The sequence below is a fragment of the Vulpes lagopus genome, chromosome 3 (assembly GCF_018345385.1).
Source record: "Vulpes lagopus strain Blue_001 chromosome 3, ASM1834538v1, whole genome shotgun sequence".
Taxonomy (NCBI): domain Eukaryota; kingdom Metazoa; phylum Chordata; class Mammalia; order Carnivora; family Canidae; genus Vulpes; species Vulpes lagopus.
The window spans coordinates 151,900,210-151,918,340 of NC_054826.1; the positions used below are offsets into that span (position 1 = coordinate 151,900,210).

General features: G+C 40.1%; 1 protein-coding gene across 6 annotated transcripts in view; it reads left to right on the forward strand.

The window, feature by feature from the left end:
* The window catches only part of MCOLN3 (mucolipin TRP cation channel 3), a 29,995-nt gene extending 14,084 nt beyond the window's left edge, over positions 1-15,911 (forward strand). For 4 of the 6 annotated variants that reach the window (XM_041750692.1, XM_041750693.1, XM_041750687.1 and 1 more), the window contains exons 5-13: positions 1,050-1,134; positions 1,216-1,312; positions 5,285-5,384; positions 8,593-8,705; positions 8,789-8,938; positions 11,447-11,548; positions 11,662-11,784; positions 12,625-12,831; positions 14,707-15,911. In XM_041750692.1, coding sequence (XP_041606626.1) covers positions 1,050-1,134; positions 1,216-1,312; positions 5,285-5,384; positions 8,593-8,705; positions 8,789-8,938; positions 11,447-11,548; positions 11,662-11,784; positions 12,625-12,831; positions 14,707-14,841 — 1,112 coding nt within the window. In that variant the 3' untranslated portion in view covers positions 14,842-15,911. The remainder of the gene's footprint in view (positions 1-1,049; positions 1,135-1,215; positions 1,313-5,284; positions 5,385-8,592; positions 8,706-8,788; positions 8,939-11,446; positions 11,549-11,661; positions 11,785-12,624; positions 12,832-14,706) is intronic. The other 2 variants (XM_041750688.1, XM_041750689.1) reach the window with 1 other exon arrangement.
* Positions 15,912-18,131: the final 2,220 nt, after the last annotated feature.

Genomic DNA, 18,131 nt, shown 5'->3' on the forward strand with positions numbered 1-18,131 from the left:
ATCTTCTAAAATACTGTCTTCCTTTTTTTTTAAGTGCTTAAGGAGAAATAGTATTTTAAAAAATAGGTCCCTTAAATTCAGAAAATTTTATCTTAGGTACTACAAGTGCTTCACGTTTATGCTTAGGATACAAAAAAGAGAGAAGGGACTCAAAGTTTAGGCTCACAGAGGCAGGGAGGAAGATAGCATTCTATAGAAGACTAATGTGAGAGTTCAGGTCTCCTACCCCTTACCCACTCCAGAAATGCTGTAGCCACTTGTGTCTTAAAAATAAATGACTCATTCAGTCAGAGAAAGACAATTATATGGTTTCACTCATATGTTGGAATATAAGAAACAGTGCAGAGGACCATGGGGAAAGGAGGGAAAACTGGGAAGAAATGAGAGGAAGACAAACCATCAGAGACTCTTCACTTTGGGAAAGAAACTGAGTGTCGCTGGAGGGGAGGTGGGTGGGGGATGGGGTGGGGGTGGGGTGACAGGGGGATGGGTATTAAGGAGGGCATGTGTTGAGATGAGCCCTGAACGTTACACCCAATGGATGAATTACTGAACTCTACATCTGAAACTAATGATGTACTATATGTTGGCTAATCGAATTAAAATTTATTTTTATTTTTTTTCTTTTTTAAAAGAAGCAACTCAGAATTCTTCACCCAAATTGCTTCTAAGAACCTTTTTAAAAAGTTTTAAAAAGGTTTTATTTATTCATTCATGAGCAATAGAGGGAGAGAGGCAGGGACATAGGTAGAGGGAGAAGCAGGCTCCATGCAGGGAGCCCAACGTGAGACTCGATCCCGAACCCTGAGATCATGCCCTGAGCCAAAGGCAGATGCTCAACAGCTGAGCCACCCAGGTGCCCCCGAATTAAAATTTAAAAAAGAAACAACTCATTGTAACCAAGTGGTACTGACGTTTAGCTTTTAAATCTGAATTCAGAAGAATAGTAGAATCGGAATATCTGGTCTTAAACGCTCTATCCTTTCAAGATGCAGGTCACTTCTTTATTTTAGGCTCTGTGCGTGACGTTGTGCTCCTTTCCATGGCAGAGTGTTTCTCTGTAGAGCCAGCTGAGCCTTTCCACGTCGGAACGCTGGAAGAAAATAAACTCAACTTAACGCTGGACTTTCACAGGTGAGGGAGGCAGGTGGGAGGGCAACCTCTGTGTCTGCGCGCCTAGGTTTCCGCTGCACTAAAGCCTCCCCTGTCCCCTAGACTCCTCACGGTGGACCTGCAGTTTAAGCTGAAGGCCATTAATCTGCAGACCATTCGGCATCACGAGCTCCCTGACTGTTATGACTTTACTCTGACTGTAAGTGTGGGCTGGGCTGAATTTGGTCCCAGTCCCTGAATTTTTGAAGAAAAATTGTTTGACTTAGTTACACGCTTCATCTACCTGTATTAAAGCATGGTCAAATGTATGGGATGTCTGCACTTGAGTGTGCAGAGGGGAAGCGCTGGTAGAGCTGCCTTTATTTCGTGATGGTACCTCGTTTACTTGTTAATTATCCTCCGTACCTCAGTGTAGGTTCTGGGAGGGCAGGGCCTATGCCTTGTTCGGTGCCTGGCACAGGGGAGGTGTTCAAATACAAAAGGAGCAGAGGCTTCTGGGTCCTCTATAGTTGGCCCTTACCAGTCTGTGGCTGTCGGCTTAGGGTCATTGCCAAGAGTTCTTGCTGCTGAGGCTCCTCACTGCAGGGGTGTGCGGCCTGTGGGTTATTGTTTGCAGTACCTTCCGTGGGCTGCGTCTGGATGCTCTGGCTCCTCCCCCTTCAGCACACGCTGTCGCATCTTTGTTCTCTATATTCCAGTGGCACATGGAGCTATTAATGCTCTCTAGAGAGCACAGGATGCCTCTCTTGTGAGTTGATCACCTCATTAGGCTCAGGCTCAGAAATCCAATGCTGAGTGGGGCATATGTGGAACTGCATTTGATACAACTTGCCTCCATATGGTCCAGATTGCTGTTACTTCGGCAGTACTTCGTACCAGAGCTACGTTCATGATATTCAACTAATTGGCTATGAGAAATCGAGTTTTCAGAGGTTGAGGTTAAAAAAGTTTCAGAATATAGTATAATTAATAATTATGCATATCATTTAACAGGAAAAAACACTAATACTATAAGACTATTTTGTATTAGGCTACAAATTTTGATCCTAATATTAGTCAGGAAGTTATGAGTTTTCAATATTACTTGATTTTTTATAAAAATTGAGCCACTGTCCACAGTCTTCTCTCTTGCCCCTCGTCTCCCTTACCACCCCCTGTACCACTCTCAAACTGAGAGTCACCTTTCAGAAGTTTTATCATTCTCAAGGCTCAGTTCAACTGATCTCTTTGTGGATTCTTTTTGTGATGCTTCAGATAGGAACACATCCTATGCTCTGAACTCCAGGGTTTTATTTTTATTTTTATTTTTTAAGATTTATTTATTTATTTATGAGAGAGAGAGAGAGAGAGAGATAGAGAGAGAGAGAGAGAGAGAGGGGCAGAGACACAGGAGGAGGGAGAAGCAGGCTCCATGCCGAGAGCCCCACGTGGGACTCGATCCCGGGACTCCAGGATCACGCCCTGGGCCAAAGGCAGGTGCCAAACCGCTGAGCCACCCAGGGATCCCCCTTTGGTTTTGTTTTTATATTTTATGTAGGCTCACCCACCTTCTCTTTTGTTTTGTGCATTTCTAGGCTTTTATCATCAACTCTACTAGATTGAAAGCTCCTGGAAGGCAGGAATCATTTTACCAGTCTCTGCATCCCTCAAAGCACATAGTAGATGACTCAAATATTTGTGGGATGAATAAATGAAACATTTGTAAAATGTAGACCCCTTCCCATGACTCAGTACAGTGATGAGAGCAACCTGGCCTGTTAGCTGCATGCAGCTGTTCTGTTTTTCCTGTTATTGCAGATTCACCCCAAGCTATGCCTGTGCGTTGTGGATTTAGTGTTGTCTCACAGAACTATAGTAGAACTGATGCCCTAGAGGGTGGTTTAATAATAGTTCATGTTTACTTATAACTTTATGGTTATAACTTTATGGTTATAAGTAAACATGAACTGGGGCACTATATGCTGATTTAAAATGCAGGGACTTTGGAATCAGGCAAGCCTAGATTTTAATCTAGTTCACCAGTTAGTAGCTTATAACTTTAGGCAAATTACTTAATTGGTTTGAGTTCCAGTTTTCTCATTTGTTAAAACAGAATTAATGCCCACCTACCTAACAAAGTTGTGAAGACATCTATCTGTTATTTGTCTATCTATCTATATACTTCATATATATGAAATATATAAAGGACCTCCCTTAGTACCTGGTATATAACAGCTATTTATGAAACTTTCCTGGGCGTGCCTGTAATTTGGATTCATCATGTAAAAGTAATGCGTTAACATTCATTCATAGTGGTTTAACATATTCTTGCATCATATATTTTGAAACTATTAGGTATATAAACATCTAGGATTCTTGTGTTCGTTTGAGGAACTAACTCTTACATCATTATGAAATGGTACTTTTTACGCCAGTAATATTCTTTGCTCTAAAATCTACACTTTAATATAACTACCCCAGCTTTCTTTTAAGTAGTGTTCCCCACTCTTTTGATATTAAGGTATTTGTGTCTTATGTTTAAAGTGGGTTTCTTTCTCTAGACAACATAGAGTTAAGTCTTGCTTTTTTCTGTGCTATCTAATCTGTTCTTAATCCCATCCATTATTTTTTCTTCTTTATTTAAAGAATTGAACTTCTTTGGAGCCCTCCTGAGATGTGATTGACATTGAGCCAAAGTGTATTTACTCAGCAGATATTTAGTGAGCACCTACTATTTGTAAAGCCCAGAGACTGTGTGGGGATAAGTATGGGTTCTCCTTAGCAAATATTTCTGACTCATTCAAGTAATATGAAGCATCTTTCCTTTGTGAGGCCATGGGCTGGGTCCTCCAGCAGCTGTGGAGGTATGCGACACTGACAACACTTTAAGTTGCTTGTCAAGGAAAGATGCTTACAGTCCAACATGAGAAACGGAGTAATCAGACTCACCAAATTTATTTGAAAATTTATATTTGCAGGCATGTCTGGTTACCCCACATGAAGAAGCTTCAGTAAAACTCATTTAAATGGCAGACTTTTTTGTTGTTGTTTTTTGAGATTGAGAGCACAAGTGGGGGAACAGCCTCTCTGTTGAGCAGGGAGCCCAGCAGGGGGCTCAGTCCCTGGACCCTGGGAACATGACCTGAGCTAAAGGCAGATGCTTAACTGCTTAACCACCTGAGCCACCCAGGTGCCCCTAAATGGCAGACTTTTGAAAGGATGTTTTTCCTTTAGGACTTGAGAGAGGAGGCACTAAAAACAAGCTGAACAAAACCAAAACTTATTTCCTTGCTTTCCCTATCCCAATAAGGGGAAAGTGGAGAGAGCTAGAAGGGGGAGACAGTAGGAATATGAAAGTTGTTCTGGTGTGGCTTTGTCCTGCTGGGTGCCTGATGTCTTGAAGTGGTGATCCTTGAAGCAAGACACACAGCTGTTGACTCCCTGGCACCACATCCTTTTTTATATATGGTACTAGAGTGACTAAGAAATCTAGGTCCAGGGAATCCCTGGGTGGCTCAGTGGTTTAGCACCACCTTCGGCCCAGGGCGTGATCCTGGGGTCCCGGGATCGAGACCTGGGTCGGGCTTCCTGCATGGAGCCTGCTTCTCCCTCTACCTGTGTCTCTGCTTCTCTCTCTCTCTGTGTCTCATGAATAAATAAATAAAATCTTAAAAAAATAATAAAAAAGAAAGAAAGAAAGAAATCTGGGTCCAGAATGAAAACCTGTGAAAACCTCCATCTGAAATGTTCCAAGCCTGAGATAATGAACCTCTGTCTTAGTAAGAATTATAACAGTACTGACGAACTATCGCCAGCTGAGTCCCTGGGGTGGTGGGGAAAAGCATACTTATATCAGCTCTTGTTCATACCAAGAGGACATCTAAAGGTAAAGAGGAGAGAGATCTCTTGTTTTATGAGTTGTCCAGGGCTGGAATACTATCATAGAAATATAGGATATTAGAGACTAAAGGATCTCAACCGAAGATCTTGTTCAACTTTCTCATTTCACAGAGAAATAAAGGGCATTTCCCAAGTTGAACAGAGTTAGCATCAGCTCAGGGATGAGAGTCTGAGATGAAATCTGGGTGGGTATCCGTTCACCTTAAAAGATTTGTTTCCTAATTAATATATAGAGATGTCTTGACTTTAAAAACTATAGCTATGTTTTTGACACTTTTCCTGTTCTTCACAGATAACATTTGACAATAAGGCCCATAGTGGAAGAATTAAGATAAGTTTAGATAATGATATTTCCATCAGAGAATGTAAAGACTGGCATGTATCGGGATCAAGTAAGTGGTGAATTTTACTAGTTTTGAAAATGGTTACTAAATAAAAGAGCTATTAAATTACTGGGATATGTGGAGCAACAAATGAAAGAATTGGAGCATTCTCAAGTTCCTAATTCTCTGCAAATAGATCAACTCATTGTAGGGATCTGGTGTTCCAGGCAATTCATAAGTTATTAGTAATTGAAATGACTTTTACTGACCTCTCCATGTGCCCTCACTGGCCCAGTTCTTACCAAAAAGTGCACACGACCCCCCAGGAAAAAAAAATCACATATGCCCAAAGTAATATTTATTGAGTGCTTACTGCATACGAACTTCCACCTACATTTTAATACTTTTAAAATTTCCTTGAGATAAGCAGCATCCCTATTTACACAAATAAGAACCTAAGGCTTAGAAGTAAATCTTGGTGCCAGTAGTCATTACAGCCAGGGAGAAGTCATGTAGGCTCACCCTGAAGCATCCCGCACATTATATTTATATTTAGGAATGAGGAAAGTGTCCATTCTTGGAAATATGGACATGGACATGCATTCAGCTATAGACTAAGTACCACTGAGAATTTTGGGGCTGAACTGGAGAAAATTGACTGGAAAAGAATGTATCTGTCTCATTTTCTAGCCCCTTTGGTATGTTATACTGGACTAAGTCAGGGGTTCTTGGATTCTAGTGAGCAAAAGAATCAAGGCAAGGCAGTCCACAGGTCTGGGGTGGGACCAAGGATTGTGCAGGTCATCCTTTTCCATGCAATACTTAGAAAATCATTGCCTTAGGGCTTGCTGTTCGTGGATTCACAAAGTTAAGAAGTGGTAATGAGATAGTAAGGAGAAATGAAATTAAATTTCTTCATTCTCGTGTTTTTTTTTTCACTATTAGGTAACTTCAAATATATGAGGCTCTTGAATCACAAATTTCACTTCAGCTATAAAATTGTTTATTTGAAATCCAAGCCTGTTATGTCATCTGTAACCATTGCAGTACTTCTCCACAAACTTTAGAATAGAGAAAATGAGAGCATATGAAGGTACCTGGCACTCAGGCTTTCTCTCAAATGTTTCTTAGTTTTTAAGTTTTTCTAAAGTAGATATAGACATTTTGGTAACAATTAGATGCCCTTTGGCCAATATTAATGGGATGCTTCATTATAGAGTTTTGAACTATAGAACTATAGTCTTAAGTGCTTATCTTTTTATCAGTCTACCTTGTCAAACAAAGACAAGCTCTGTAGCACAGCACATGACAGCGGAGACCTCTGCTCACCTTCTTCACCTGGCTCTAATCATGGTGGCTAGCACTTTGTGCTTGAAATTCTCCAGAATCTGTACGTGGGTGGCTCCGCCTTGTCACTCAGGTCTCATCTGAGACCTGCTGCAGCTTACAGTGCCTTCTAAATGAGCCTCTTCTCCCCACTCCACTACACCAGCCTCTCTCACTTACACCAAGTGGTTCTTGAACTTCAGTGTCATCTGAGAGAGCTTGTGAAAATGTGGTTTCTGATTCAGTGGGTCTAGGGTCGGGCTAGAGAGTGTGCATTTCCAACAGTTCCCAAGGGATGCCAAGAACCACTAATACAGAGTGACAGATGTTGGAGACAGACTGCAAAGGGTTGAATCCTGACTCTGCCACTTACTGGCTATGGAAACTTGGGCAAGTTTCTGTGACCTCTTTGTGCATCATTTTCTCGCCTGCCAAGTGGGGGATAATCACACACACCCCTTTATTGGCGTTGTTGTGAGGATCAAATGCATCAATACATATAAAGTGCTTAGGACTATGTATGGCATAGCAATACCTGTTAGTTACTATGCTTTATTTTCTTCATATCACTTACTCCTGTCTGAAAGCATTGTGTTCATTTACTTGTTTACCTCTCTGCATGTCGCACTGCAATAGAATAGAAGTTCCACAAAGTCGGGGGTCTATCTTGGTCACCACTTGGTATGCATTCAGCTATAGACTGAGTATTCTCAACATCTAGAAAAACACCTGACACATAGTGGGTTCTTAATAAATATTTTACACCCAGATAGTATATTTTAGTAAAATGTGCAGGAAGGCTAACTGTATTAAGAACAAAACACCATAGACTGATAATTAAAGATCTATTATTGATGGTTGTAGTAGTTTTTAAAAGAAGGAATTTTTAAGAAAAGATTTTATTTATTTGACAGGGGGAGAGGGAGCATAAGCAGGGGGAGTGGCAGGTAGAGGGAAAGGCTGGCTCTCCACTGAGCAGAGATGGGGGGCTCAATCCCAGGACCCTGGGACCATGACCTAAGCTGAAGGCAGATGCTTAACCAACTGGGCCACCCAGGTGTCCCTAAAAGAAGGAGTTTTAACTTTCTTTAAATACTCATGGGGAACACTTACCAATTGTTTTTTGCAGAAAGAATGTCTGAACTATCTAAATTATTCCAAAAAGCAAAGTGAAGGGTTCTGATAAAATTTGAAAATGCTTCTAAAGGATGCAGAAAGGCCTGAATCAATGGAATGGCTCATCATATTTTTGAACAAGAGATTCTACATTATGTATATGCCAATTCTCCCTAATTTATACATTTAACATGAGTCCCCCCCAAAAAATTACCAGTAGGATTTTTATTGGAATTTAACATCTGATCCTAAAGAATATATGAAAAACTAAGCAAGAACATCCAACAAAAATTCCAGAAAAGAGTAATGAGAGTTATTTGTCTTAGGCATTAAAACACACAAAAACATCAGAAGGGTAAAATATGGTACTTGAATACATACAGTAATTTGGCAGCTGATACGGATGGCATTTCAAATCATTGGGAATAGGATTTAGTCTTTTGATTGCCAAAAATAAAAGATTGTTAATTTCCAACAGTGGAGAAGATGTGGAGTTATGTGTCAGTGTGTACACTGGTACGATCTTTTCAGAGGACAGTTTCTTAGGATTTTTTTTCAGAACTATGTATATGCCTTACCCCAACAATTCCACCTTTATATATTCATTTGCCTAAAGAATCATGTGCACCTGTGCATAGAGAGGACTTGGAGAATTGTTATAACAGGAAAAAACAGATTACAATCTGAGTGTCCTTGTAAATGTTAAATATCTGTACTGTGGTATGTAATGCAGCAGTTAAAATAAATGAGGCTAAAAATGAAAAGAAAATAAAAGAAGTAGAGGTCACCATATTGATGTTCCACTGCATAAGCAGGTAATGCTCTTTCCTTCCAGTTCAGAAGAACACTCACTACATGATGATCTTTGATGCCTTTGTTATTCTGACATGCTTGGCTTCACTAACCCTGTGCCTCCGATCTGTAATTAGAGGACTTCAGCTTCAACAGGTAGGGCTTCTTGCCCTCTAGAAATGCTTCGACCACTGTGATTGACAGAGAAATTCACTGTGCCTCCCCTCTTTTCCCTAAAGGAATTTGTCAATTTTTTCCTCCTCCATTATAAGAAGGAAGTTTCTGTTTCTGATCGAATGGAATTCGTCAATGGATGGTACATTATGATTATTATTAGTGACATGTTGACAATTATTGGATCGATTCTGAAAATGGAAATTCAAGCTAAGGTAAATTTTTTCCATTTATACCATCATTAGTATCAGATTTGCACTAATATTTTTCCAGAATGTGAGAATTTGCAGAGTAAATTATTTCTTTCAAACATTATGTTGAGTAAACTTCAAATCAGTAGCAGTCTCTTAAATCATGTCAGGAAATCTCTTCATGATTCTTTAGGCACACAAGCCTCCGTGTCAGAGTCATTTGGGGATCTGGTAAAAATGCTCCATGTTAGACTGACTGAATCTGAGCCCTGGGAGTGGGCCAGTGAATTCTTACCCCATGGAAACTGAGGTTTCACAAGAAATGCTAGAATCTTCAACAACAACAAAAGAAGTAGGATTGGGAGTGAAAGTGAAACCCACCTACTACTATTTGAGTGCTTGCAGTTGCTGCCCTTTTCTTACTTTGCCCATTGATAGGCTATAAGGTTTTCCATTTTTTAAAAAGATTTTATTCATTCATTCATTCATTCATTTATGAAAGAGAGAGGAAGAGAGAGAGAGAGAAGGGAGGGTAGAGTGAGAAGCAGACTCCCTGTTGAGCAAGGAGCCAGATGCAGGGCTTGATTCCAGGACCCTGAGATCATGACCTGGGCCAAAGGCAGACATTTAACCAACTGAGCCACCCAGGTGCCCCCCAAGGTTTTCCATTTTAAGTTAGGATTAACTTAGCCTAGAAATCAGTTGTACCTCCAAAGCAAAAATCAAATGAAAAAAACAAAAACAAAACCCCACAACCCTATGTAGTTCAAACTAACCTTATTCAAATTTATATTTTTCATATTTTTTTCTTTTCTGAAAACTCTAAAACTCTAAAACCCCTGCCCCATTCTCACTGTCCACTGATGACCTTCTTTCTATTTCACAAAAAACAAGAAAAAAATAGAAATTCTACTACCTCCCACTTCATTTATCTACCTACCAGCATCGGTTCTCTACAGCACCCTTCCCATTAGCATGTTCTTTGTTCTTTTTAAGAGACAAAAATCTCAACCTAGTTTCCATCTAGCTACTTCCCTATTTTTTTGGCTCCCCTTTATATAGCAAAAGACCTCAAAAGAGTAGTTAATCTTGTTTCTAATTCTGCTCCTCCCATTCTCTATTATATCTGTTCCAATCAGGCTGCCCTGCCACTCTGCAGAAAAATGTTCCTTCCAATGACCACCAGTGCTGCTAAGTTAAATAATCCATTATTTATCCTCATCTTGACCTATCAGCACATTTTAACACTGTGAGCACTCCCTTTTTGATGATGCACTTTTTCACTGGGCTGTCACCCGGTTCTCTCCTACATCACAGGCTGGTATTCTGACTCCCTTTGCCGGCTCCTTCCTACTTCTCCAACTGACTGAAGTGACAATGCCTGAAGGTGCAGTGCTTGCACATATTCTCTTTCCTGCCACTATCTGGGTGATCTCATCCTGTCCCATGGCTTTAACTAGTAGCTCTCTACTATTGATTTTTATTTCATTGATTTCTAAATCTATATCTCTAGGTTAGAATTCTTCCCTGAACTCTGATCTCAAATATCCCACTGTTGGTTCCACATCTTCATTTTATGTCTACTTGGCTCCTCAAATTTAACATACCTAACACAGAACCCCCCCAAATTTCCACCTCCATGGCCCAAACCTGCTTCTTCATAAAGTCTCCATTTCTGATTTCAGTTAATGGCAACTCTTTTCAGTAGCTCAAGACAAAAGCCATAGATGCATCTGTGACTCTTCTCTTTCACTAATCCCATCTCCCCTCCATCTAATCCAAGAGGAAATCCTAGCAATCTATCTTCAAAAATCGCCTCTTTGCCTTCACCATGACCAGGCTGGTTCTAGCCACCATCAGCTCTTATCTATATTATTGCAACAGCCTTCTCACTCTTCTGACAATCTGCTCTTAAACCTTAGCAGCCCAAATGGGATCATATCACTCCTGTTCAGAGCTTTCAAATCTCCCCGGCCTATCAGATTGAAATGCAAAGTTGTTAAATGAGGCCCTAAACTACCTACCCCCTTACCTCTATGACTCTACTCTGCCTGCTTGCTCACTCCAGCCTGACTCCCTATCTTGCCAGGCACCCTCCTACTGTGGGGCCTTTGCACTAGCTAGTCTCTGTGCCTGGAACACTCACTCCTCTCCCAGATTTTTGCTTGGCTTGCTCCCTCACTGCCCTCAGGTCTTTGTTCAGATATCACCTTTTAAGTGAGACCTTCCTGACCAGCCCCATTTAAAATGCAACCCAATAGCCATTCTTTCTCCCCTCCCCTGGATTTTCTCCTCAACACTTAACCATCAGCTGAGGTATTGAGGGTTTTGTTAATTTATTTCTATTACTTCTCCCCACACACACTAGAATGCAAGCTTCATGGGGGAAGGAAATCTTGTCTCTTTATTCATTTATTTGTTCTCAGCACCTAGAACAATGTGCCTGATTCATATCAACCCCCAAAATATTTTTTTGCCCAAATGAATTCTGTTAAATAATCTCTTTTCCTCCCCTGCCCTGCTCTGTTTTAGAGTCTAACAAGTTATGATGTTTGTAGCATACTTCTTGGGACTTCCACCATGCTTGTGTGGCTTGGAGTCATTCGATACCTCGGCTTCTTTCAGAAGTATAATGTAAGGATTCCATGGATCGCCCACAACACTGTTACCATTCCTATCTTTCTGAGTTAGTGCACTGCTTTGGCTGAAGGACAAGTGGATTCTAATGGCCTCTCTTCCTTTCCTAGCTCCTTATTCTGACCCTGCAGGCAGCACTGCCCAGTGTCATCAGGTTCTGTTGCTGTGCCGCTATGATTTATTTAGGCTATTGCTTCTGTGGATGGATTGTGCTGGGGCCGTACCACGATAAGGTACCAATAAACAACTTTTTCCTGTTACTATTAAGCTCCTACATTAGTGCCAGGGGCTTGTTAGCCCTTTAAAATGAACTCCTTCTATTTCGTGACTCAGTCTGAAAATGTCGAAGGTAGTATATCTGGTGCCATGTTTATAAACTGGTAAGGTGTGACCAACTTGAGAGAATAATTGATTGACTCAACTACCTCACCTCCTCCCCTGAAATGTATCAGATAATTATGTCTTTGGTTAGTTAGTTAGTTAATTAGTTATTTCCACCAATGAGGTCAAGACTAGATTCATCAATATATATTAGAGTAAGCTATTTAGGCAAGACTTGGAAGTGTGACCTTATTAAAAAGGTAGTATAGGGAGAAACTTGAAGAAATATTTGAAAATTTTGTTAACAGAGTTATAGTCTTGATTGTAAAGCCATTACCCTAAATGGAATGAACTTTCAAATAAGAAGTATGAACATGCATGCTTAGGACTTGGGTATCTCTAGTGTTTCTAGAAGGGTTCAGAGGTTTTTCTAGGATCTCTATGTAGGTAAAGTGGGTGGTAAGACTTGACTCAGAAAAGCACTTAGGGTGAGCCTAGCCCCTTCTGCTTCAATTCAAGCTGTCCCATTAAGGGGAGCCTCAAGAAGGAGCTGGTCATTCCAGGAAAAATAGTAGATGTTATAGAGGTTGTGTATACCACACAGCAAATACTTATAGTTACGTGAGATTAACTACATAGTTTGTGGCAGCAACTTGAGATATCTGGTCCCATTATTTTATGATGTCATGAACAAAACCTCCACTGGAAAGGTACATGGAAAAAAGTGAACTTTTTCTCTTTTCCTTTTCTAGTTCCGTTCTCTGAACATGGTCTCTGAGTGCCTTTTCTCTCTGATAAATGGAGATGATATGTTTGCCACATTTGCAAAAATGCAACAAAAAAGTTACTTGGTCTGGCTGTTTAGCAGAATTTATCTCTACTCATTCATCAGCCTCTTTATATATATGATTTTAAGTCTTTTCATCGCACTGATCACTGATACGTATGAAACAATTAAGGTAAGTTCATCAAGAGCCGTAAGTAGCAGCATTTTCCCAGAACTTGTAGAATGGCAATAAAATAGGGTACCTAAGAGGGAAGAGAACTGATAGAATGTTCATTTTTTCAGGGTAGAAAAGAAAGACTTCAATTTTATTTTTTTTAAAGATTTTATTTATTTATTCATGAGAAACACAGAGACAGAGGCAGAGGGAGAAGCAGGCTCCATGCAGGGAGTCCAATGTGGGACTCGAACCTGGATCATGGGATCAGGACCTGAGCCCAAGGCAGATGCTCAACCGCTGAGTCATCCAGGCATCCCAGACTTCAATTTTAGATACTGAGACACAGAAATGAAGAATTAGAATTTGTAGAATGTTGAGAGTTTTGTCTCTAAGTAAGATTTTTCAAACAAACTTCTAAAATTTTATTAGAATTATAAAGACCAGGGGTGTCTTGCTGACTCAGTCAGGAAAGCATGTGACTCTTGATCTTAGGGTCATGAGTTTAAGCCCATGTTGGGTGTAGAGATTACTTAAAACTTAAAAAAAAAAAAAAAGACTTCTAAAAATCAGTAAGCATAGGGTGAACAAAATATATGGCATTTCAAAATTTTATTTTTTTAAATCTAATTTTCATAGAGAAAAGTTGAACTCTTAGTTTGGAGCGTGCTATGACTGAACCCATACTCTTTGCAAGGCCCTGTCTGGGACCATCCCAGAGGCCTGGTCTCTAGAAGAGTGAAGGGATTGATATGTCAAGTACTAGCCAGGTATGCTTTATACATGTCAGAAACATGATTTGAATAACTGTCACTTAGATGGGATATTTTAAAACTCAGTTTGAGCCCTTTGAAATATGGAAATGCAGGGTAAATATCCATATATATATTTAAATTTCTAATAACTTTATGCTATTAGGTATACTGTTAGCATAGACACTTCCACTTCCACTTGCGGACTTTCTGGGTATGAGAGGGCTGATGAAACATGATGTCATACAAATGGTCCTGGGGACAAAGTGAAGGTTGGCAGAAGTTGATGGGTTATGAGTTGATAATTATGAATACCTTGCTTATGAAGCGAGAACCATGACTTCATTTTTACTGAATTAGAGGACTCCCTGCGTGGAGCCTGCTTCTCCCTCAGCCTGTGTCTCTCTCTGTGTCTCTCATGAATAAATAAATAAATAAAATCTTTACTGAATTAGATTTTAAGAACCAACCGTCCTCCCTACTTGCTTGGCAGATGTGTGCTTAGAGTCACCAAAGCCACTGGGAAAGATTGTAGTACCTGTCCAGATCCCTCCCCACTGTGCTCTAAAAATTCACTGCCTTTAGCTTTGCATGCAGAGAACTACATGTTATTTAAGGGTGATATCTTAGGTCTCAAAGAATAGTAATATGAGTCGACATGTCTTGATGATACAAGTCTGAGACTCACCGTTTAGTTGTTTACCTCTTTCCATGAGCTCAGAGCACCTATCAGGTGGGCAAGTGATGGCAGATCCTCTCTAGTCAGGGCATGTTCTAGAGATCTTAGACCCCCAAACTGATGCTAATACAGGGCCCTTAAACACACCTGTCTGTCTGAAAGGGAGACTCCAAAATGATGTGCAGGCTGGATTCCCCCTGGAAAGACAGCTCAGACTCATTTTGGGTTGAACCAGACCCACAAAAGAGCCTCTGAAGACACTGCAGAATTCTAGACCCACTTTTCCTTAGCTAGACCGAAGAATTGCTCTAGAGGCAATATCTCCCTGAAAATACTTGGCAGTGACTGAACTATCCCCCTAGAAAGATCCCCCTCCCTTGCCAAATATTGAATTTGGAATAAAACTGTTTTCAAGAGACTTATTCATGAGAGCATTTTTATCCCCCTTATTCTTCCGTGTAGCATTACCAACAAGATGGCTTTCCAGAGACTGAACTTCGTACATTTATATCAGAGTGCAAAGATCTGCCCAATTCTGGAAAATACAGATTAGAAGATGACACTCCAATATCTATATTCTGCTGTTGTAAAAAGTAGCCATCAGATTAATCTGTGCTCTGGAGGGAAATATACAATATAGCTGAGTTGGGAAGCTATATGGATATTTTAAGATCAGGTGTCGTATGTTTAAAGACTATTACTTTGAGCAAACTGATAGCTGTAATTGATCAAGAACTATTTATACTTTTAAAAGCAACATTTAATGTCTTTTGCAGCTTTATGTTGTATTTTTTTAAACTAGCTTTGATGAGAGAAGCTATTGGATTCTTATATCTTGTTTATTTTGCCATAGTTTTAGGATATGTTCTCCGTCCCCTTCTTCAGCTCCTATCCTCTTGAGTCTAGCTATCCTGACTGGGTTGATTATATCATCAGGGCAGAACAATGCCTGGTCTGACTTCACACAATTCACCAACCCTGATCTTGACCACTCTCTGGGGTTCGTCTCTGAGAGAGAGGGGGGGATGTGGTTGCTGTGTATCAGTAATCATTGTATTTTAAAATCTTCTCTTAAAGGCCTCTTAAAGGGCAGAGTAAGAAAGAGACAACTATTACCAGCAAATAGTCTAAGATTTGGTCCTGAAGGGCAACTGTTACATGATGCCGCTTTTAGTTCCAGAAAGGATCAAGTTTTTTAGTATTCGTGTATAAGTTTTCTCTCCTTCAGTGTTAAAATACGGAGTTAAAGAGTACCCTATATATGTATAAAAATTAAAGTGCATACCAAAGGCATATTCAGTTCTACAGGGATTATTTTAGTGTTTGCATGGCCTTGCAAAAACTCTCTGATGTCCTGTGCCCCTCACAGCATATTCAATCTCACAGAATTGTGTTTTAGGATCAGGAACTGTGATTTTGGGGGAGAGGTTCGAAAACTCACATTAAAAACATTTCGAAAAACAATACTGCTCAAAACGTAAAAATAAATGGGAAATACATGCCTTCAAAAGACACAGAAACAAAGTCTCCACCCCTGGATGCTGCTGATTAGAATTTCAGGGATTTTTACAACATGTATCTTTGTTTTGTGTGCAAAACATGAATTCAATGGTGTGCAATAAAGGTTTTCTCAAAGCAGTCTTTTTTTTTTTTTGTAAAAGAAACTGGTTTGTTAATTTTTTGTTTTAAAGGTTAAATGAATATAGCTTTGAGACACTGAAGTCTTATTATTTAACAGAAAGTCAATCATAAAAATGACTCCCAATGCTGAAATGTGAGGTTTTACAATGAGTATAAGCTGGTGTTTCATTTGCACATTGAAATTTGAGATATTTGGAGTTCTCCATTGTAACTACTACTCCCTCTACAGTGTTTATCTTTTTATTTAAATTCAATTAATTAACATATAATGTATTATTAGTTTCAGAGGTATAGTTCAGTGATTCATCAGTCTTATATAATACCCAGTGCTCATTACATCACTGGCCCTCCTTAATGTCCATCACCCGGTTACCCTACCCCCTTCCCCTCCAGCATCCCTCAGTTTGTTTCCTATGATTAAGAGTCTCTTATGATTTGTCTCCCTCTCTGATTTCATCTTGTTTTATTTTTTTCCTCTCTTCCCCTATGATCTTCTGTTTTGTGTCTTAAGTTCCACATATAAGTGAGATAGTATTGAAGAACACCCCCCCCCCCCCCCCGTGAGTGGGACCAGGCCTAATCCTGAGGCAGCTCATCCAGGCGCCTCCCATGAATTCAAGCAACAAAAACATTCTGTTTTTCCGAGATAAAAAAACTATCCCCCCTCGCCCTGACTGGGAAAGTCCCTGAACATGGTCGTGTTGACCTTCAAAGAAATCAATCATGTCATAACCCGAATGCTATGCTACTCCCGCGGTTTTTTGCCTTTAAAAGATGCCTGTAATTGCTAATCGGGGCTCTGCCACCTCTGAGGGGGAGAGCCCGTTTGCGCAAACGTCCAATAAACCCTCTTGCTTGTTGCATCTGCCTGTCTGGGGTCTGAGTCTGGGGCGTCCACCGGGACGCGTTGGCACCCATGAGCAAGGGTCCAACAGTATGATAATTGTATTTCTCTGATTGACTTCTTTCACTTAGCATAATATCCTCTAGTTCCATCCATGTTGTTGCAAATGGCAAAATTTCTTTCTTTCTTTCTTTTTTTTTGGATGGCTGAGTAGTACTCCATTGTGTGTGTGTGTGTGTGTGTGTGTGTGTATATATATATATATATATATATACACACACCATATCCTCTTTATCCATTCATCTGCTAATGGACATCTGGGCTCTTTCCATAGTTTGGCTATGGTGGACATTGCTGCTATAAACATTGGGGTACAGGTACCCCTTCGAATCACTACATTTGTATCTTCGGGATAAATACTCAGTAGTGCAATTTCTGGATGGCCTGGGTGTTTGATAAGTATTTACTTACTGTTGGGGTGCCTGGGTGGCTCAGTGGTTGAGCGTCTCCTTTGGCTTAGGTCCTGGGATTGAGTCCTGCATCAGGCTCCATTCAGGGATCCTGCTTCTCTCTCTGCCTCTGCTTCTCTCCCTGTGTCTCATTCATTCATTCATTCATTCATTCATTCATTCACTCATTCATTCATCTATATAAAAAGAATTTACTTACTGTTTATTTTTAAAATAATACCTTGATACTGATCAATAATCTATCACCAATTACAGCTATTGATGTACATGTATCCCTTCTCCGCTTTGTGAAACTAGGAAACTTCTCCAGATTAGGAAAACAATTCAAGATCACTAACTGTTAATTATGTGTCTGTCTGTGTAGCAGCAGTGTGGTGAGAATAAGGGCTTTGGAAACTCAAAGACCTGAATAGAAATCTTGGATCTACTACAAATTGTGTGGATGACCTCAGGGCAGTAACCTAAACCTCTCTGAACTCATTTTCCTCATTTCAAAAGGAGATGACAGTACACAGAGTGCTGAGTGTTCAATGAGATAACATGTAAATCAACCTTCCTACCTAGTGGGCACTCGGGGTTACTCCTGGCCCCTTGAAGTAGGGGGCCCTCGCACGTGGTAAACTGTCTTAAAAAACGCACAGTTAACAACGAATTTTCTTTTTAACTACCCACTGATAAGTTATCCAGTAGAAATACTGAAGTTTTAGAAAACACTTATAATGAGTAGTTGGTTGATACAAAAAGAAGTTATCCCAGTTTACAGTCCCCTTCTAAAGGGATTGTTGTCCCTAGTAGAGTCCTAGCATTTTGAGGTTAATAGGGTAGTTCCTTCATGGCAGTTTTTCTTTGAATTAAAAAGGCTTGGAAATTCCTTAGTGTAAAAACTGTGTGTATACATATATATATCTGTACATATTTACACAATATACATA